The sequence below is a fragment of the Trachurus trachurus genome, assembly GCF_905171665.1.
Source record: "Trachurus trachurus genome assembly, chromosome: 17".
NCBI lineage: Eukaryota > Metazoa > Chordata > Actinopteri > Carangiformes > Carangidae > Trachurus > Trachurus trachurus.
Window position 1 is genome coordinate 23,828,742 of NC_139900.1, and position 23,019 is coordinate 23,851,760.

The 23,019-nt window shown below is 42.6% G+C and overlaps 1 protein-coding gene across 1 annotated transcript; it reads left to right on the top strand.

Moving 5' to 3' along the window:
• Positions 1-1,683: 1,683 nt before the first annotated feature.
• On the top strand, positions 1,684-17,477 carry LOC311000752 (carboxyl-terminal PDZ ligand of neuronal nitric oxide synthase protein-like; the record flags this gene model as incomplete). The annotated part of the gene is made up of 10 exons (XM_083991578.1): positions 1,684-1,788; positions 2,665-2,736; positions 5,128-5,220; positions 5,317-5,375; positions 5,457-5,565; positions 10,002-10,131; positions 10,662-10,789; positions 15,408-15,569; positions 16,285-16,453; positions 16,945-17,477. 10 exons carry the CDS (start codon positions 1,684-1,686, stop codon positions 17,475-17,477), a joined length of 1,560 nt encoding a protein of 519 aa, XP_083847704.1.
• Between the last annotated feature and the right edge of the window lie 5,542 nt (positions 17,478-23,019).

Here is a 23,019-nt window from a genome sequence, read left to right on the forward strand (position 1 = left end):
TGCAAGTGTTTCATTGTTACATTGAAATCAGATAGAATAACCATTAAATAAATCATAAACAAAAATAACCTTAGTGCTGAAACAGAAAGAATAAAATGCCAATGCTTGTAGGAAGTGCTGAGCAGTGCATAAATGCAGAGTGGTGCAACAATTTAGGCTTATCGTTTTGAGCTTTCTTTTAAGACAGTGAGCTGGTCTCTGATATCTACTGTATGGGTCCACACCGCTTTGGGCCATATCTGACTAAGGCTGCATCACCGTTTCCTACTGAGAACCCTCAACAAAGCAGCTGTAGATGATCTCAGTTATCCATAGAGGCCTTTGTTACAGATGCAGTAAAATGTCAGAGCCAAAGCTGTCTTTAAAGCTTCATTTGTTGTTATTCAAAAACTGCTAGGTAAACATGAAGTCAATTCAATGTCTTATAAATACCTCAAGAACAAAGCAGACAAGGAGGAGCAATGTGCAATATACAGTACAAAAGTCCTTGAGCAGACCTGTATCTGTTTCACAGCAAGTAAAAATGTACAAGACATTAAAAATTCAGGAATTTAAGTTCATCCTTCACCCAAATTGTTGCCCATTAGCTTTTTTTATACTTTATCTTATCTTTATATCTAAAACACCTCAGGGCTGTTTTCATATTATTTGACCTGAAATACTACATTGCAACATTGTTTACAGCTCTACTTCTTCACCACTTTCTTGTTTTAATGGATCCAGCAAAATGCAGAGACCACAACACAGAAGAGAACCCACTGACACCAGATGTCGGTAACAACTCAATGATGCACACATACAAAGAAATAAAGTGAAATGACACAGGGAATAAGTATTGAACACATGAAGAAAAATGTGTAAAAGGGTACGGAAAGCCATATTGAAACGTTCAATACTTATTATCCCTGCTGTATTGTGTTATGTACACATGTGTGTCCACCCAGTGCAACACCACAATGTTTCCTTCATTCCCTCTGCCATAGGAACATCATCTCTGCTCTGATGGCCTATACCTGAGTTGACATTACTGATACAACACTGATCATTATTTTACAGGATGGAGCCAAGAAACCCCTAGGGGCTCCTGGGGGCCAGTGGGAGACAGTACTAGTGATTAGGGAGTTTGTTTCTTTTTCCCCTGTGATGCCACTAGATGTCATACAACCAAACACCAGCTGTAGCCGCTGACAGTGTGCACACAAGCAGAGCCCGCCTTCATCTGTTAGATCTTACACCCTGTTTAAGGGCTCGCACCGCCTGAGTATCGATCCCCCCCCTTTTACTCTGAGAAACCAGGTCCGAGATTGATGGCACGGTGCTCCGAGGGGAAATCGGTCGTGTTGATATCCGTGCGTCATCGGGACTCCGGCGGCGACGGCGTCGGTGGCGGCAGCGCGTATACTGTGTGTCTCTCTCCTCCTACACCGTGCCTCACACCGGAGAAGAAGAGGAGGGGGGGGTCAGTAGTGTAACCGATCAACGCATTAGTTGCCCCCCCGTTAACCAATCAATCCGTCGCGACCGGAGCGCCTCAACCCGGATGACCTCCGGAGTGACGCGGCTCTCCGGTGAGAGTGCGGGGGGGGAGCAGAGCAGCGCCGGAGGAGATGCGCATATCTGCAGGTCTCTAGCGCGGTCGTAAAGCAGAAAAGAGTCTGGAGCAAGTTAGCCTTTGGGAAAGCGATGCCAGGGGTAACCAAGTACAATTTAGTAGATGACGTGCACGATTTGAGGATCCCCATGCACAACGAGGAGGTGTTCAAACATGGGGTCTGCTTCGAGGCAAAGGTAAGGACCCTCTGCAACAGATAGCCAGTTTGTAGTTTGTGGGTGGCACGGAGGCTCGAGGACCATGATGTGTCAAATATGGTGAGGACCACCGATGTCACAGCTACTGTTAACAAATATCGCTGTAGCCTACGTAAATGTGATGTTGGTGGTGTTCACTGATGTGACAGGAGGGTGGGATTTTTCTCTACTTTGCACGACTTGTTTCTGAATTAATAGGTTTTAGAGCTAAAGCGATGAATCAATTAGTCAATCAAAAGACAACTGGGAAACTAACCTGATAATCATTGAATCGTTTCAGTCGTTTTCAGGTTAAATTTTGACACATTTGCTGGTTCCATCCTCTACAAATGTGAGGATTTGCTGCTTTTTTTGCCATATGTGCCATAAGTTTGTGTGTCTGACAAAATAAGAGTGAAATGGAAATGTTATTTAGTCGTTGCAAAATTGATTGTGTGCAATTCTATCACTTTCTGGTATTTTATAGTGTGAAACTATCGATTCATTGAGAAAATGGTGATCAGATGAATGTATAATTGTGCTGCAGCCTTACATACTGACATTAGCTACTGGCTCAGTGGTGTTGGTTTAATTGACATCTAGAAGAATGCTGGCATAAATTATCTCCCCTATATTGCAACAGCTAAGTGATGAGTGCAGAATGTCCATTTTTACATTTATGTCAATGAAAGTTTTATACTTTCACTCATGAGTGCATTAAGATCGTCCTCACTGAAGGGATCGTTTTGAGAAATGCATGAAAAAGCCAGTACAATGGGGAAAAAAACAAACCTGCCAGCTCAACACTCAGGGGTAATCAGTGCTATTCATTCCCTCAGACGGCCATTCTTTGATTCTGTCTCTCACATTTTGCAGTACATTGGCAGTTTGGAGGTGGGTCGCCCCGGCAGTCGGATGGAGATAGTCGCCGCAATGAGGAGAATCAGAGTAAGACATTTAAATATGTAACTACCCTGAACCAGACCACTGAACCTGACCACTGCCACCGCAGCAGCCTAGACACATTAACAGCGACCCAGCAGCTGGTGTTGGTGCATGCACATTAATGCACACTCTCTCTCTCTCTTGTCTTTTATGTCTCACCTTGTGCACGGTGCTCAAGGGGTCCTTACCCCCCTCAACATCCTCCCATCGTAAATCACCAGTCTGCAAAAAACTACACACTCGGCAGATTCAGTGGGCTGTCAGTAGCGGTTTAAATCACGCAAGGATTCATAGGCCAAGTCAGGATCTTTATGGCTGAGGAGAGACACAGGTTTATGTGATACCATTAGAAAAACCAACGTCTCTGGAGCCTCCCTTTATTTAGACCAGACAAGGCCACTGGAAACCTTGCCATGCCTTGTCGTTACACATGACTGCAGTGTTAGAGGAGCACAGGGAGGAGAGGATTTAGCTGTTTGTCAGCTGTTATATCTAATCTAACATCCAAGTTATTGTGCCACATCCGCAGTGACACCCAGGAAGAACTTAATCCTGATCCTTTAAGTACAGTGCCGGGAAAAGATTTAGTGAGTTTTATTCATTCATCCACATGTTTATTTATTTTCAGACTTTTAGTATTTTTCTAATCATACATTATAAAAGTGTTTGCCTGCAGGTTTGAGTAGATGACAAACACATTCAATAGAGAAGCTCAAATGGAAAAAAAAGTTAAAGTATTTACACAATGCACAACACGTCTGTGTGAAGACCTTGCCATTCTCCAAATCAATGGGGTTGTGACATTTTCATTTTTAAACTTTTGTAAACCAAAAAGTTTTCATTAATTCGCAGTGTTATCTACAATAGCTCTTATCTAAAGGAATTACCAAGCTTTTGAAGCAAAAGTTCAGAAAATAAACGAAAGGAGAAAAAAGAAAATAGAATAAATCAAGTGACAATAGATGAAATGAATGGAATAAACAACATGGTATTGAATTATTAAATGTTAGACTAGATAACATGAAGGCAAGTCAGTGAAAGAGTCAGGCACTGAGGTGTGAGATGGCACAGTAATTAAGAGTCTCAGCTACTGAGGGGAAGACAGACTCTGAATATTCAAAAGCTGACTTGCCCTAAAGTGCTTTCAGTGGCTTAGGAGATAAGACCAGAGATGAATTGACACAACCTGTAGCATGATTTGTGCTGGAGGGGAAATGTTGAGTTTGAGTGTGTGAGGCTGATGTGAATGCAAATGCATCACGAACACGTCCTGTGTTCCACTTCTGACAGCAGCTGCAGCATCAGCATGTGTGTGTGTGTGTGTGTGTGTGTGTGTGTGTGTGTGTGTGTGTGTGTGTGTGTGTGTGTGTGTGTGTGTGTGTGTAGATGGATGGTCCTCTTGTCCCAGTTTGCATGTGTCTGCTTTAGCCTGGATAACACACACAGCAAGGGGGTGGTGTCCTTCACCTGACCACACACACAACGTCTCTAATAAAAATGGAATAGCATCAGTAAGACAGATGAACTGGAAGGAGACATATGACAGAAAGCATAAACCTGACAGACTCATTGAATCTTGCAGCGAAGCACGATTCTTCGCTGAATGTGACACACAGGTCACAGACGTCGACTCAAACCTCCAGATTTGTTAGCGCTGAAAAATCACAAGATACGACTCGTCATGTGGGTAATAACAACAGTTCCGATGTCTTTTATTCTGAAAAAAGAGCGAAGAGACGGTCGCAATCACGCTGGAAATAAAAGACAAGCGCCGCTGGGTTGTTATTTTTTACACAAACCAAAGAAAAGATGACAGAGAATATCCGAGCGTGTCGTGCAGAGCGGGCAATGGCTCGTTCGGCGAGGAACACTTGTGATTTCACAGAACTTCATCTGATCAATTAATCATCTGATGTTGGACTTAGTGTTTTCAAAGTGGCCCATGTTATTTCACATAAATCCTGGTTGTTCTTAGATCTTAGATCTGGAGTGTGCGCCTGCAGTGGAAGGCAGAGGGTACAGGCTAGAGCATTAATCATGGAGAGGGATGAAAGTGTCCCACACATGTCTGCCTCCCTCTGGGAAGTCTGCCTTTGAAAGCTTAAAGAGCTTCCAGAAACAGAAACTCACAGTATCTCAGTGTTTACTCAATCTCACAATTCCCCTGAGGAGGAGATCGTCAAAAATATCTTCCTGTCTACATCATTTCATCTCTCTTTTTTCCAATATATCAGTTTTCCTGTGTAAAGAGCCCCGTCTCAGTGGGACAATGTGATATTTAATGCTACACACAACGTGCAGCATAATTAGAAGACCTACTTAACTTTTGGAGGGTTTTTCTTTTTCTCACAGCCTACCTTGAATGTTAACGTGATCATTCTTCCTCCTCCACAGTACGAATTCAAACTGAAGAACATCAAGAAAAAGAAGGTCAACATTGTTGTTTCCACCGACTTTGTCAAAGTGATTGTACGCAAAAAGAAGAAGGTCAGTGATGTAGAATCTAATATTATTTAATTATAGCCTTTGTCCTTTCAAAACAGCCCTGTCACTGTCACTGTCTGTGTTTCTGTGTTGTAACAGAGGAAAGGGTGGTCGTGGGATGAGAATACCATCTTGATCACACAGGATCCCATCTACAGGTAGGATGCTCTGATGATATTAAATCAAGAAGAAAGAAGCCAAATAACCAGACCCATCAACCTGATGTCTTGTCTCAACAGGATCTTTTATGTCTCACACGATGCTCAAGACTTGAAGATCTTCAGTTATATAGCGAGAGATGGACAGAGCAACATTTTCCGCTGCAATGTTTTCAAGTCAAAGAGGAAGGTACAGTTGATTCCCTCATGACCTGAGAGCGGTACAGAACTAATGCCACTAATAGGTTCAGCCACTATACTTGAGATTCTGTAGCATATGCCTCTGTGCCATAGTTCGCCACTGTGGTCCAAAAGCTATTAAAAACCCAACCAATTACCAAGGACTTTATTAGGAACATCATACTAACCCCGAACAGGGCCACTTTGGCTCTCAACACAGCCTCAGTTGTTCGTAGCCTATACTGTACCTGCATGGGTTTATTGCACCACTGCCACATGATTGGCAGGTGTACAAGTGTTCCTATTAAAGTGCTCAATGAGTATATCTTCTTGGCCTATTGTTGAATGATTAGTCGAATATTTTTGGAAAACTTCCTGTTAGATGAGAAGATCATTGCCACTCAGAATCAGGCACTGCAAAGATGGAGCCGGTCAGGTGCTGTCGCTGTAGAGTGCAGCCCATGGAGGCATAGTGACATCCTCATCTCTCATACTGTCCTATCATAACACAGATATTAAAAGTCCAAGAAATATACCTTTAAAAAAAGAAGAAGATGGGGAACGGCAGCCCACTCTGAGCTTCAAAGCCGCTCCAAAGAAATATGAGTGAGTCAACAGAGGCTTCGCCCATCTTTATTCATAGTGGTAGAAACAGAAGAGTTGTGTTGATCTTCTCATCAAACCCAAGCGAATGACTGTGCTTCAGACTGAGTAACAAGACAGGACGGGAAAGACACAAAGTCAGTGTTGTGTGTGCCTTCTTAGGAGCCAAAATGGGTGCTAAAGTGGCCTCTTCAGTGGCAAGGATGTGCTGTATGTGCCCTTTTTTTTCTTTTCGCCCCTGCCCTTCAAGAAGTCTGTGCACGCCACTGCACAAAGTATTAACAGACAGATCAACACATTGTTGGTTTTGGTCTTATTGTGGGTTTTATTGATTTTAACCAACACACAGAATATCTCCAGCTTTATCCTTTGAGTTGACTGTAAACAAATAAGGACCAGATACTGTATGTCAGTCACTATCCCTTGTGTTCAGATCCACGCCCTGTACAGAGCTTCTACTGGTGATATTTATACTCTCTGCCTTTGTAGAAATTCTCCTGGAGCCCCACACAATTAATCTGACAGTCAGATCCCTCCTGTGTGCTGTGGCAGAATGCTCACGAAAATGAAAGGCATGTTCCCTACAACATATCTGCATATCAATTAGAGACTTTTTTTTCCCCTCTGTGACAAAGACGGAGCGTCAGTGAGGTGACTCCCATCCCTTCACTATGGATACCAGACAGACAGTGATTTAGAGGAGCTGCATACTAATTATTCTGGTGGGAAGAGAAAAGACAAGGGGCTTTTTCCACTCACCACTTCAAGACATTTTCACCTCCATCGAACCAAACACCCACCACATGGTTGGGGACGCGGCTCGTGTTGCCTCAGTACCTCCCCGCGGCCTTACAGCCTTATCTAGGTGTTGCAGACCTTGCGTGTGTGCTGAGTAGGAGGAGATGGACCAGCTGATAAGAGGAGATTTGATTTATTTTCATCGCTGCATGTTGCAGAGCAGCAGTGCTCAGACGTCAGCAGAGCCCATTGTGTATCAAGGCCAGCGTTTTCACTGGACAATGAAAAAAAAAAACTAAATTCTGTATGAATAGAGCAAAAATAATTCATTTCATAGCTTACCTTCTGTATTCTGTTTCTGTTTCACTCCATTGAACTACTCTGGAGGCTGGAGTTTCCTTGACATATTTGCCCGATCGCCTGAAGGCAGGATGATCCTCCAGGGGCAGGTAGCAATAAATGTATTTCAATGCTGCTCGACATTCAATATAGAAAAGACAACAACTAACCTTTTGTGAGAGCGAGGAAGGGCGTGGTGGATAAAGTTTAATTCCAGTGGATTTAGGACGCTAGCACTGCACTCCATATTAGGGCTTTAGTGGGGAAAGTAAGCCTTAAAATCGATCAGGGGAGTGTTGGTGTCCTGAGGGCAACACTGAATTTTCTTTGCCTGTGTGTTCAGCTTAAGAAACACTGATATCCACATGTAAAAGCTTGAAAAATCATATGAAGGCTTTATCTAAGCATTATTTTTTACTTTCAGTCTATATGAATGTTCTGTCATCAATTTCTCTTTTGTAGAAAAAAGTGAGAAGTGCCCAACACAATTCTCTTTAGCCTAAGGCGAGGGTCTGTAGATCTCTTGTTTTGTCAAAAACAACCCAAACCCAAATATATTCAGGTTAAAGAGATAGTTAACCCAAAATTCAAATTTCACTCATTATCTACTCACCCTCATGTCGACTAAGGGCTGGGAGAATTTTCAGAATCCTCCGTGCCTTCTCTGAGTTACGGGGGGGGTCCACACAGCAGTATTTGTCCATATAATGGTTGTGAATGGGGCTCACTTTTCTTCGTCCAAAAAGACACACCAAAAAACATCCAAATACCTCCATAGTGCTCGTCTGTAATGTCCCTCTTGTATTGAAGCCCCGACATGAGAAATTGTTCCGAAAAAAATTAAATAAGTCTATATTTTAAGCTTGTTTGTAGCAGAAGCTCCCAGTGTCTCAGTTCACTGCTCTTCCTGTGTCAGTGCACTGACCGGCGGAACAATTTCTCATGCCGGGGCTTCAATACAAGAGGGACATTACAGACGAGCAGTATGGAGGTATTTGGATGTTTTTTGGTGTGTCTTTTTGGACGAAGAAAAGTGAGCCCCATTCACAACCATTATATGGACAAATACTGCTGCGCGAGAAGGCACAGAGGACTCTGAAAATTCTCCCAGCCCTTAGTCGACATGAGGGTGAGCAGATAATGAGTGAAATTTGAATTTTGGGTGAACTATCCCTTTAATAACTCACAAGACATAGTAGCTAAAAATCTACAACTTAGTTATATTTGGCTTCTAAGCTTGAGAAATCGTTTTAATAAGAATTACTGATAGTACCAATTATTAAAAATAGTAACCGATTATTTTACACTCAAGATCAGATCAGATTAAAAACACCACAATTTAAGAACTGACTGTTATCATAATCTGCAAATAATTCACACCTCTGCTGTGACTGTTATAGTGAGTCACTGGCCCTGTTCACAATTAATATCCATCTCTGATCCAATCACAAGTTGACAGCTATAAGTTCAGGTGTGAACAATACCAAGATGCGCTGAGGATGATTCACTGGTCACCACATTAACAGGTGGACCAGGTCACATGTGTCCACTCTGTGGGCAGTGTGAGTGGAAACGTGTCCACGGCCACTTCTCTTGCCCACACTCACACATATTGACAACAGACCCATGCCAGACTATTTGTGTATAAACCAGCAGATTGGGATCCGATCACAAGGGGTCATAGAGAAACATTTTAAAGCCAGGTACTTAGAGCTGACCGTTGGAGAGTGGTCAGCTATTAGTCCACCTCAACGTCAGGCAGCTGTTTTCAGCAAAAAGCTCTAATGCATTAGACACTAACCTGCTCCACACTGAACATCCAACACTGTTAGCACCCAGCTACTGAACACAGTGGAGCTTCAGCATCTAAAAAAAACCCAATGTTTACCCCATGAGGAGACCAAAAACTGTGATAAAAGATGTTGGATACTGTATTGAAGTTACATTTTCTAGGACAAATATCAAAGATAAAATCAAAATCTTGGCAAGAAAATGATAAAGTGTTTTTCCTATGCACACAGTACACTTTTTGAAACCAAATGTACATAAGATTGTGTCTCACCTCTCTGTGAGTGTGATAATGTTGTTTATCAGGCATCTATCTGACTCACAGGAACATCTCTCACAAGTCTCTGGGACAAACTGGATTTATGTAAAGCTTTTTGTGAAAAGAAGGGATGTGCATGTGTGAGTGGGAATTTTTTTTTTTGAGTTATTGCAAATGAAACTGTCCTTGATTGATGACCTGATGTTACACAAACACCCACCGAGCCTCCTGCAGTAACCACAGACTTAATCCTCGCTCCCTTTTGCCTTCAAAGTTACCTGCCTCCAGTCAATCACTGTGACAGCACAGTGCATGCAGAGCAGATAGACGAGGACCAAACAGACAAAGCTCTGTGTCTGTAATATCTCCAGATTTGAATGAGGTCTCCATCTTCTCTCTTGTTCCCTTCCGTCTTCATTTTTCACTTCCCATTTTGTTCCAACACGTTCCATTTCATTTCTTTTCTTGTGTGCTGTTGTCGTTACCTGCGCACACTCGCACGCACTCATACACTCGAGCTGCCAATCCACTTTCCTTCCTGCGCAACTCCTCTGGCACCTCATTTTCTCCCCTACTGTGTCCCTTCATTTTTTTTGCATCTCTCCTTTCTGTGCTCCTGCTGCTTCCCCCCACCCCACCCCTGCTCTCTGTCACAAAAACACACACACACACACATGCACACACACTGACTTGTTCTCTATGTCCTCCCTCCCTCACAGTCTCAGGCCATGCGGATCGTGCGGACAGTGGGTCAGGCGTTTGATGTGTGTCACCAGCTGACCCTGCAGCAGAAAAGCGATGACCAGGAGGATGAGGAGGGGAAGGCTGAAGAGTCGGAGGCAGTGCCAGGTGACTCACACTCTTCTGCACACACACAAACACACTCTCACAAAATTGCATCCACATATCCATTCCCCCCCCCCCCCTCCTCCCTCCTGTCTTTCTCCTTCCCGTTCTCCTTCTGTCACACACATAAACTCGCTCTCCTTTTGTTCTTCTCCCACAACAACACACCAACTCCCCTGGCCTTCTCTTCCCCTCTCCTTCTTGCTTTATCTCTCACACAAACAAAAAAAAAAAAACCTGAGCGCCTGCAGAGACAAACAGCGGCGACTGAGCACACCTCTCCGAGAAAAGATGTCATTATCCACCGCGGATAGTTTTCCAAGCAGCTCGCCATGCCGCAGCCACAGATTGGTTCTAGTGAATCGTGCAGGCCATTGATCAAAGACCTTGCTTATGTGGGGCTCCAGCCAGTTCTTGGCCACTGCAGCTGCTGTCAACGGCCTTTAGATGTTTTGCAGACTATATATATACAGTAGCACAAAGTAAAAGCAGCATGAAAACCACCCTCATGTATGTATCTGGTCTCTTTGCAGCGAAGAAGAGGTTTGCATTGTCAGAAGAAACAGACCTTGAAGCCACTACAGAGGAGAGCATCGAGTGCGCGTCTTCGTCAGACGTGGAGAAGAGCAAAAAGGACGAGGTGCTCGGTGACAATGGAAAGGTAAAGTAAAAGGGGTCCTTGAACTTTCAGCGCCACTTATTCAGAGCTCTGCATTCTTCCCACTCCATTAGAAACAGGGGTTTGTATAAACCCAGCAAAGATGAAGTGACCGCTGCAAAGTGTGATGTATGGATGCTGAATCACAGGGCGGCATCTGAGTATTTGTCATTATCAATTAATCTGCCATTTATTGTCTCATTTAATAAATTATTCATTTGATTTATGGAGTCTGGGGACATAGTGAAAAATGGCATTTTCAAAGCTCTAAACAGGTTTTTCACAACATTTATTTTGTGCGCTCAACTTCCATTATTTTCACAGGGGACTTCTAAATGGCAAATGTTTAGAGGCAGCAGCCTGTGAGTTATTGTCCAAAAGCACCACGTTACTGAAAATAGACATCAGGTTTAAAGTACTCCTCATGACAAGTGATCATAGAGATGTTTTCAGTCTTGACACATTTATAAGGCAAAGTGCCTTAAAACCAGAGTTGTGGCTTAAGAAAGACATTCACCACCAGGCATCTGGGGTCTTTATGTCCCACAACCCACAGACATGCACACTGGGTTGAATGGTAAAATACTGATCGCTGTGAATGTGAGTGTGTGAGGTTGTTTGTCTTTATATGTGGCCCTGTGATGGACTGGTGACCTGTCCAGGGGGCAGGGCCGTTGTATAGGGGAGAAAGGTGATGATAATTCTAGGGGCCCAGCGCCCAGTAGGGCCCACAAAACCCAGTAGTCTAATCTTTGTATGACTGATTTTTTTCTGCATAAGACCCTGACTAATACTCATAGTAATGCTGCATTAGCATCAAAACAAAGTAGGCTAAATAAAAAATGATAATACGTACGTAGTCTAAGAAAAAAAGTGGAAAAGTCAGGGGGCAGGGGCCCACTTTAGTATTCTTTCAGGGGGCCCAGAATTCCTAGCAACGGCCCTGCCAGGGGGTGCCCCACCCTCGCCCTACTGTGTGTCAGCTGGGACTGGCTCCAGCACCGCGGTAACCCTACACAGATCAGCGGTATAGCCAATGCATGATTAAATGAAAGATGCTGCTGAGTTGCATTATGGGAAATGCAGAACATAGTGTTATCTTTGTTCCCACTTTTCACCTGTTTCTTCCCCTAACTTTGTGAAAATACATTTTTTCATTCCAGTTACTTAAAGGAGCATTATCGCAAATACAGCAGTAATAGCATAAAATAAGCTGACATATGCAAAAGATGGGTCGGGGGGAGCCATAACTAAATTTACAAAAAAAAATCGCCAACAGTATAGTGTCCGTGGGGCAAATGCAGCATTTGTCTTTGTTATGATCCAAGCCGGCCCGGCGCTTGCTGCGTTAAAATGCACTCGGAACTCGCAAATCCGACCTCCGAACCGGACAAATATGCAACAGTAAATAATGTAGCAGTGTTAGGCTGCTCACAGTCACTGAATCGCTGGTAGAACACTTTGTCTCCACGTCCCTGTGTCTTTCTTCAGCTGTCCTCTCAGCTTTATTAAGGAGGAGGACGTGTCAGTTGTTGTTGTCGTTGTTGTGGTTGTGCGCGACGTAGAGCTGCCGCTTCCACTAGCGAGTTTTCTTTTTCCCGCGATTGCACGTTCATTCAGCGGTGAGGGAGGAGGAGGGGGAAGGGAGAAGGAGGGGGGGGACTAAACGAGGCTGCTCTCTCTCTCTGACAGCTGCCCACTTGTTTATATCTGATAAGCTCCGCCTGGCTCCATCTAGTGGCCGAATTTTGCGATAATACTCCTTTAAGAACATTCCCATGCCCATAAACTGATTCATTCAAGTTACAATGTTCAAGTTACCAAAACAGAGGATGTATTTTAGTAGAGCATACTTTTGAAATATCGATCTGAAAATTCAGAAATACCCTTTTAATGAATAATTCTATGAGGTGTGATGAAAGTCTGGCTTCATAAAAAATTTAAGATCAGAAAACAGCACAGAGGAACATAAAGTATAGTGAGTGCATCATGTCTTTAAGGTTTGTTTGTGAAGAAAAGCTCCGTACGGCTCTTCAATATTGATATTGATGGTTTAGCGATAAAACACAGCAAGCTTTACCAGTGCCGCTCTGCTAATCCTACGATGTCGAGCGAGCAGCTATCTCTGCAGCAATTTCTGATATCTGTCAGCTCATTTTCCAACCAAGTCTCTGTGACGGCATCGGCTCTATTACTCGAGAGAGAGAGAGAGAGAGAGAGAGAGAGAGAGAGAGAGAGAGAGAGAGAGAGAGAGAGAGAGAGAGAGAGAGAGAACGAGCGTCGTTCTGGTGAGGAGTTAATTTGTTTGAAATGAATGCATACTACGCCCAATTACGTGGTTAAATGAGAACGAGGAAATTTGTTTCCTTTTTTTTCTGCCACAATAAAACCACAATATTTCACATGTTCAGCTCTCACACACACTTTCTTTGTTGGGCATGAGTAATTAGAAGGTGGAGTGTCCTTCACAGTTACATTGACAAGTGTGTCAATCATATTGATCCCCCATCTCAGACATGACGGATAAGGTGTTCCTCAAGGTTGTTCTTCCTACAGCAGCAGTCCAACGTAATTATGAGTCATAATTCACAGTTGGTCAAACCAACTAGCAGCTCAAACATACAATATGAGTGGGAGAACATGGCCTGTGGTGTAAATTAGCCTACAACAAAATAAAACATAACAAAACTGCTTTATAAGAGTAGTCAATTTCCCATTGCTAAGGTAAAATGCATGCCGCTGTAAACTCTGACTCATTGTTTGTATTAATTAACTCACAAGGGTGAAATGAGTCCAGATTTTGAATACAGCCTATGTATTGATTACTATTTCTGGGTAAATATCAGGCTCGGTGGGAGGAGCTATACCTTTAAAAGGTGGCTGCTTTGACCCAGCTCTGTCAGTTTAGGTTTTGCTGCACAGAAGGAACCATGTCTCCCTATATGTGAGTTATTGAAAAACTGCACCACTGATTTTCTTTCTCACAGTTTGAATCTTTAAGATCAACAACCCGTGACACAAGATACTTATGAAAACATTTCCACTGTCAAAATTTTCATTAAAATATCCAAGGTTTGTATCTATGAAAGAGGAGTTTCATGTTTCATGGTCATGGTGATCGTTGTGCTAAACTAAAGTGATTAGCAGGGTTTCTAGCTGTCTGGTTGATATTTGAGGAACCAAATTCAGATTACATGAAAACATCAACAGAAAAACAGCAAACTAGTGGTGACATAAAATCTGGTTGTCTTGATTACGTGTATTCCTTTAGTCATTAAGAGTCCAGTCAACAGACCATTAGGCCTCCGTTGGCCAAAACAAGCATAACAATAGTTGTCTGCCTGTCTGTTCTCCTGCCTGTCTTTCCCTCCGATCTGTTTTAAATTCACAGTTTAAAACAGGGACATATCCAAGGGCAGCTCCAGGCCACTAAAAAGAATTATCACCCACCCTAAAACTGCCTGCTCACTGCTGCCCTGCACCAAACAACAGACACACCAAGTTAGCAACTAGCTCAAGCAGCTATAAGGAACCAGAGATTTAATCGCGGCCTTATATTGATCAGATGCCTTGAAAATCACTACAAATGAGTGTTGATATAGCTAATTGGCTACTGATAGCTAATACATTAACTATATGTCCCTTGGATACATTTCTATGAGTGTGTAGTTAATTCAAGATACTGTATTTCTATCTTCACGTTATACAGTGCGCCAGAAAATGATTTATAGGTGTAAAATGTCAGTAAATGACCTGCTTTGGTGTCAGCCACTGAAAATTAAACACCAAGCTCTCATCTCTCAGTTCACCTTTAAATTTAAGTAGAAATCCATCACAGAAGCAAATACCAAATACAGAATCCTCCATCAGGGGCAGCCACAATAGAGCAACCATGGTTTCTTATTGATCTTCATTTGGTGTGAAATATAGCTGCCTCTTTTCATTTTTTTCTGTATTTATACATCTTGACATGGTGGATGTAGCATTGATCTTGCTTGCTTTAAAAGCCCACGGCAGTTCATCCTGTCCAGCAACAATGGGCAAAGAGAGTACACAATATTTGTACATTATGAGACTGAGTGCAGCTTCTCTTTTCAGTTCCCCTCTTGAGGAGCTCAGGCTGGTTGAAAGGCTATTAAATCATCTCCCTAGACATGTTTCTACACACACTTCATATGTTTTTCTTTCCACTTTCACTCCATTATTAGGATTGTTGGCTATCATACCCTGTATTTAACTTTTCGTTTTATCTCCTACAGCCAGTCCACAGCCATATGTTCTCTGGCTGTGATAGCGTATCTTCCGCTTACTTTATTTAAAGTGCAAATACGCAAGATTTCTGTTGTTTCGGCAGCATTACCCGCTGCTGTGGAGGTTTTCTACTGCACTCTACATACGTATAGTAGCTATCAAGTTCACAGCCGTCACTGCTGTTTCTAGTGTTTTCCTTGGATGAAACATGACCTTTCTATGGATTGTGTGGATGTGTTCGTGGTGGCTGTGATAACTGAGGTTACCAGGACGTGTGTTGACTTTTGAAGGAATAAAAATGTCTGTCTTGCTACTGGTTCATACTGCCGTCAGAATAGAAAGATCCAACTGGATGTCATCTCTGCCCCAGGTGTCCGATGACCCATCTCTTCTGCTGAGCTCTCCCATCCTCGGAGCCTCTGTTTCGGGTCAGTTGGCTGCCGAGGCTCCCTGCTCTGCGGAGCACCAGGTCCAGCTCCTTCAGAAACAACTGCAACAGCAGGAGCAGCAGGCACTGGCAGCTTCAGCACAGGTACTGACGAGAGCGGACAGTGATTTGTTTTTCTTTCTTTTAACTGGAAAGTTAACACTTTCCACATACAGTATATTTGTATCAGAAATGAAACTCTTTACTATGATCACTTAATTTTATTATTAAAACTTTTAGAAGCTCAAGTTGAGACGTATGCAAGAACATAAAACGTATCATACACCCAATATCAATCAGATCTACTCATAGTCAAGTTTTAACTGAAAATGAACAATGTTTTAAAAGCATCTTTGCTCCCTGCCTGACGCCCTCAACCATTTACAAAGCAAATTACAAAACTAAAATCCAGCAATCAAAAAAATGCACAGGATTCACAGTTTCATCTAATCTGGGGGAGAATAATTGGAATGATCCGCTTTTTCCATTTTCAGTCAGTGGTGTGTAAAATAGGATGTGACACAGTATTTCAGGTCTCTCCTTATCTCTTTCATCTGAACTTATAAATGCACTTTTAAATGGTTTCTTATCAAACTAAATTAAATTGAGCCTGAGCTGTCATTTTAAGGATGTTGAAGATTTGAGGAAAACATTAGAGTTTCTTATCTGATCCTGCTTATGTAAATCTTATTGACTGAAGTTAATTCATGATGCAACAGCAAAAAAAAAAAAACAACTAAGAAGTGATAATGAAATTTAATTATTTCCGTGTGTATCATTACTCATTACAGTGTGCATGTGTGTGTTGGGGTCTGTTCAGGTTCATGTGCTCCAGGAGCAGCTCTCAGTGGAGGTGTGCGCACGGACCGAAGCCCAAACCCGAGTGCAGAGGCTCCTGCAGCAGAACACTGACCTGCTGCAGCACATCTCCCTGCTGGTCAAACAGATCCAGGAGCTGGAGCTCAAAGCTGCCGGCCAGTTAACATCCAGTGGGTGGAACAACCACTTAAATTCTTACCCTCTGTTTCCTTTCCCATTTACACTGTATACAGTATATCTTATTTCCTTTGATTGCTTTGAATCTTCCCTCATTTCCATTTTCTCCTTTACAAATTTCCACTTTAAAGTAATTCTCTTTCACCCTTCATTTATTTTCCCTTAATCAGTTCCTTTGCCTCTTTCCCTTTCCTGTCTTTATGCCTCCTTCTCTCATCCACTTCTGGCACATAATTAATTATCCCATGGCAGCCCTCTCAGAGGATTCAGTACTTCTCTCTGCTCTCCCCTCCCTGCATTTAGCCAGTGGCAGTGTGCTGCCTCATAGTCATGAATTATCAAATCCTGTCAGCACATACATCATCCCACTCAACATAATCTCATCTGCTTTGATCAGACCTCTCTGTTTACAGCTGATAACTGAAATTATTTCTGTGATTTAATTTATTCTACTTACATGTTTCTAACTTTCGTTTTTCCTCAGTGGGCTCCCAGGACAGTCTCCTGGAGATTACTTTCCGTGCCAAGCCCCCCAACGCTCCCCGTGAACCCCTCACTCCTTCATCATCTACTGGCCCTTCAGCAGCTCCGTCCCAGCTCCAGATCAGTGACAGTGCCTGGGTCTCCGCCCTCCCCGGGCCGTGCTCTCCAGGCATCATGAGCACCGACCCCAGCCCTCTGGGGCTCAACGGCAGCGGGGTTCGACTCGAGTGCTTTCGCTTCTCCTCCCGGGGACCGGACGGCCAAGAGCAGGGCCAGGACACGGGGGAGACTCCAAGCGACGGAGCCCCCGATGAGAGCTCCCTGCTGGGGGAGCAGGTCCTCGGAGCCCTGGAGCTGCTACGGTTTAGGGAGTCCGGGATTGGATCAGAGTACGAATCCAACACAGATGAGAGTGATGATCGGGACAGCTGGGGACAGGGCGAGGGTGTGGGAGGAGAAGGCGCAGCCCGACTCATAAATGTGCTGAACGCAGAGAGTCTGGCGGACTGCTTAGGGGATGAGATGGCTGTGTAGCGGTGCTGTTAAAACTTTGCACTTACGCACCAGCCCAGTGAGAAACAAGTGAAATTCTGATTCTGAAGAACTTCATCACACAGAAATCATATATTGTGGTATAAGTCAACAGCATCCTTTGCAGGTATAAGTCCATTTGTGGCTGGTGGCTGGACAGAGCACTCGCTCACCACTGGTGTCGTGAAGGTTTTCAATTTTACCTTCAAGGTTTGATTGATCACTTCCTGTGCACTGAGAAGATGTCCCGCCTGTATGAGTCGTGGAACTCATGCTGAAAATTGAATTGAAATGAAACATTTAAGCCTCAGAAATGCTTTTTTGTCTACTATTGCTACGTAGCTAACGTTAGCATTAAGGAGCTGTTTACTTACCCGTCTAGAAGAAATGTTGCAAATGCAGCATCAGTTTTCATTCCTGTACTCACTTACAGCTGTCTCCAGCAGTGAGGAGTCACACCAACGATGACGATCAAGTCTTTTTGACTACTGAAGGTGGCACGCTAACCAGCTAGCCCAGGCCAGCCCCCATTAATGTAACCTCCAGTCTTCTCAGAAGACAGAGCTGCTCAGAGAGCGTTATATCCTCTTGTCTCGTCTAAACGCTACAATGGCCAAAGCTCATGTCAAGCCACAATTACCTCATCACTTACTCCCAGCAGAAAACGTACAAATATCCCCATTAAAGTTTAATATAACTCAATTATGACTTTAATCATCATAAAAATAAACTTAATCTGATCAAATTTTATAATTTGTTATGTAGAATCACCAATGACTGATATAGCAAGCAAGCGCTTCATGGCAATTCTCATACCTTCTCATATAGTATATAGTAATATACTATGATATAATACTAAACTATAACAAGTAATGATCATAATAACCTACAGACACATGACAAGAAATTAAGCATGATGTTGATATAATGTTTACCATGTTCACCATCGTACTTCAGGCGTTTGTAGATAGGACATTAATCATGGCATTGTTTAACAGGTAGGAGGTCGGAATTGACTAAATTGACATTTTGGCCTGCGAGCAAATGTGTCACATCAGTCAGAGATTAAATATTCATGAGCTCCACACTGCTACACCGGACATTACTCGCTGTAATTTGGAAAAGGACAGAACAGATAGAAACAAACAAACTTGTAGGTAAGAATGTCTTCACAATGCAGCATCATCAAAACCAGTCAGACAACTTAAACACTGTGGTGTTTCAGGCTCTGTCTCTCTCTCTCAGCCGTCTGTTATGTATATGTTGCATACTGTGTGTGTGCGTGTGTCAGTCTGATGATTGTCGTACCGACGTACGTTTGGCCTCCTGAGTCGGTGCCAATGCCACTTGCTTGGCTTGTTACACTGTGGTTGTGTCTGTGTTTTTGAATTTGTGGCGACATGGACATGGTGGTTTTATCTGTTATCTAACGACGATCTATAGAGAAAAACGCTTGTTTGCCAAATCTGTCTGCACATGCTAACACCCTTTTTTTTATATTGTGAAAAATCGAAAACATTGCTGTCCTTGCAAGGACACTAAAACTGTAAATTACACATGGGTTTAAAAATGAGCATGTATCACAGCCTGATTTCCTCTCGTTTCAATACGATTGTATATAGTTTGATTGACTTTGATGCTTTGCATACAATACATGGCATGATTTTAGTCATACTTTGATTGAGGAACAGTTTGATTAGGTGTAGTTGTGTCTCAGTGGGAAACATGTCACCATGTGCTGGTGCTGCTACAGTTTTGTCTCTGCTGCTTAAAGATGTAGATGTCTCATACTGTAAGTATTATTTATTAATGCCGTACTGCTGCAGCCATAAACTGCTGCGTCACCCTTCACACAAATTGCGTCGAAAGTCCTTAAGTTCCATTCAGAGGAGGGGGGGGGGGGGGGGGGGGGGGTGTTTAGGACGCTTCTGCTCCCTTCCTATTCTTGTGGCCAGCTGTCACACCAGCCTCACCATGCTGACCGTGAGCCAAGTCTTTGAATCACGGAATTGGGGACGTGTCTTTGAGCGCTTTCCAAAATCGATTAATCTCTTCCTGGCCCTCTGTTCTCCCTCCTCCTCTCTCTCACTCACCTTCCTCCCTTCTTTTCCCCGAAGCTGGTCACCTCTTTCCCACTCTCTTGCACTCACAATCTGTCTCCTGTATCTATCAATCCATATCAGATTTTCGTCCGTTCACATGAAGTGTGCTAAAAAATGAAAGTGCACTTACATCAGTGTTTCTCCTTGTGGAATTAAATACCCTTTTTCAAATGCCGTGTGGTGTTATGGTATGTCCAGTGCATTTGGTGTGACTTACTAATTGCTGGAATGTGTGCAGGGGTGATTTGCACCAAAGTATGTCTCTACTCTGAGATAATGATAAGCAGCACCACTTCCTGGGCTGACCTTTTCAAAATGTTTTCCTCGTCGCTATTTATAACGCCTTGAGAAAATGGGATGTGGGCATGCAGAAGGTCTTTTGTTAGGGTGATGTCTGTTGTGGTTGGAGATACACCAGCTGTGGTCATTAAAAAGGGTCAGCTCACATTAAGCTCAACTGTGTGTGCTTATAGCAGCGGCTTGATGCAACTCTGCAGATAAGCTGGCAAATATGAAGAATATCAGCCATTACCCACCCACATCCAGACACGACACCCTGCAACTCCACTGCAGTTGCTGCTGACACAGATAGTGGGCGGCCTCCAGGAGTCGGCCTCTACTTTCATCTGCTTGAATATAATGAAAAATGTACTGTAGTGTCATTCTGCACACCCCCTCCTGGATCCATATCAGTATTTTGCTTTGTATCATGTAGGTCAAATGAATTCAACAAACTTGCTTTCACTGAGCAGGCGATGTTGAGTTAATGTGTTGGTTTGGAATTTATTCATTCATGACAATGATTACTACGGATGTTGATGGCTTTTCCTTCTAGTGCCAGATGTGTAGTTTTGAGTGAAATAGTCTCAATAACTTTTAGAGCATGGATTGTGTCCATTTTTTTCATTCATCCAAGACAAGAGCAGTACTAACAGAAGCACACTAATCTATGACTGCTACAGTGATAAACACTACCTGTTAAACATAATTATACTAAGGGTGCCCTATTGTACGGTGGCAAAAGTCACAACACATGCAAAAAATACCTCAACAGAAGTCACTGTAAACCACCATGGCAGTCCTAGTTGCAGCTGGACAATAATTGTTGGTGGAACTTGATAGCTCTAACAAATGCATTGAATTAATTTCTTCTATCATGGCACACATGCAAAAAAAAATTTCAGCCTCTAACCTCTAAGTTACTGACTTGGGTCTGAGATAACGATAATTGATGCTACAAAGCAGGATAGACTATAAAAAGATATCTAAGTGCTTCCTGTAATTCCAATCTTGCCAAAGGGAATTGTGCGAGTGAAGACAAGATCTAGTACAGCAAGAAAACTTTCAGATAACGCTGCACATTGGCAGAGAAGAAAACTTACAAGACTGCAAAGGAGCTGCACTGAAAGGTTTAGCTGACACAGGAGTCGTGATGCAGATGAAATTAACAATGAGCTTTTTGGCCACAATCACAGAGATGTTTCTGGCAATAAAAAAAAAGATCAGCATTTGACGTAATGAACGGTAATGAGGGTGGGAGTATTTCTTTGAGGTTGGTTGTGTGGCTGTTATTGACACAGGACACAACACACTGATGGAGCGAAGAAGATTCTTGATGGCAACAGTCAGTCAATGTGATGATGACACTGAAAGTGGTTCACAGTAATCCAAAGCAAACCTCAAAAATCCATGTGATCTACCACAGTGCATGTGTTCGGAGGCTGACCTGAACATTGGAAATCTGCAGGTAGATTTTTTTTTTTTTTTTTAATTCCCAAAACATTTGCTTCTAGGGTTTGTCCTTGGCTACTGGTAATTCCAAATTCAAATTAATCACAGGAATGCATGAACAATTTTGACGTCTGCAGAAGGTTTCACTTCATAAATAAACAACATGTGGCCAACTAGGTTTGTGTATAACTGCATGCTAAGTATACATTGTCACATGGCAAACTAAATGGCCTCATAGAAACTCCTCTACAGCACTGCAACACAGTAGATACAAATGTGGAACTTTAATTAGCGTTGTCAGTGTGAATATATTAGCATATCAGCATTAGCATTTAGCTTGAAATGAAATGCTGCAGTTCCTTTACTCCAAAGACTCTTAGCCATTATCTGCTTTCTCTGTACCCTAGTCTACATTATGATGCCTGTCAATATTCTCATTAAACTCACCATCTGTTTGCAGGATAACTGAGCTCCCTTACAGATGTGAGTGGGTCTGAGCCACCAGTCTCCGTCTCTGTTCATTATCCATGAACACCTGAGGCAGTCAGCAGCCTTTATGATGACTCATGAATCTTTAAATCTCTCTCTCTCAGTGTCTTCCTGAGGAGAAAGCGATCCTCCATCACTGTCTGCTCTAATATTGAGCGACGGTCATATTTCATGATTGGACTATTTCTCATGATTATGGGAATATTTTTGACATTTTTGGTAATACACTGTAATTGTCCACTTTCTTTCCTATAGGGCAGATAGACACTCTCGTACAGTAGCCTAAATATTTAGTGAAAACAACAGCTTAACTTATTTTAAACTATAGCTTAGCTTAGTTTAGCTTTGTTTTATCTTGTTTATCTGTATCTTGTTTCTCTAGCCTGGACCAAGGCAGTAAAATACACCACTGCAGACCAAACATCAAACTTTAGTTCACCCAGCAGCTTATTGGCTTAAGTGAGCAAGGTAAGATGAGAAAAATTGAATGGAAATGACATAACCGACTTTATCAGCATGCAGATATTGTTTCATTTAACTCTCGTTAAGAGAGAAAATTGGCATAGCCTGTTTTCCAAAATGTCAATGTCAATGCATTTAAAACGAGTGCAAGCTTCTCATACAAGAATTACTTTACAATGACAAAAGTTTCTTTTTATCAAGATGGGAATCACAGATATGTAAAAACATTATTATGGTGTCAGACCTACTGTGTGTGGCCTTAAATATACACTGGACGTCTTTAATCATTATATTTCTTATTTTTTCAATTTCTTTCCAGAAAGGAAGGAAGTCATGTGTGTTGCTGTGGCAGCAGTTTGACTGTCAAACATGTTCAGTGTTATGTTGAAGCCAGTTACAGGTTATTAAGTGACCAACTTCTCTTCTCTTTGTGTACCTTCTCAGTGATTTGAAACATGTTTTAATAATCAAGGCAAACTGCTATACCTGCATGACACCAGGCATGACTCATCTTGTTTTGTATATGTGATAGTTTTTCCATTCCAGAAAATCATGTCTTTTTCAGTTATTAGCAAGTTCTCTTCTGCAGGAAAATGAACTCCAGTCTGTTTTTGTCAGTAGCTCTTGGTGGACGCTGCCAGATAACTGCTGCTCTCAGCTGCCTTTGTGGGCCATAATTGAAACCATTTGTGGATCAGGTGGAATTCTGGGATCCTGGCTTCATCTCAACGTCCCAACTGTGTTATTTTCTCTCCTTCTTT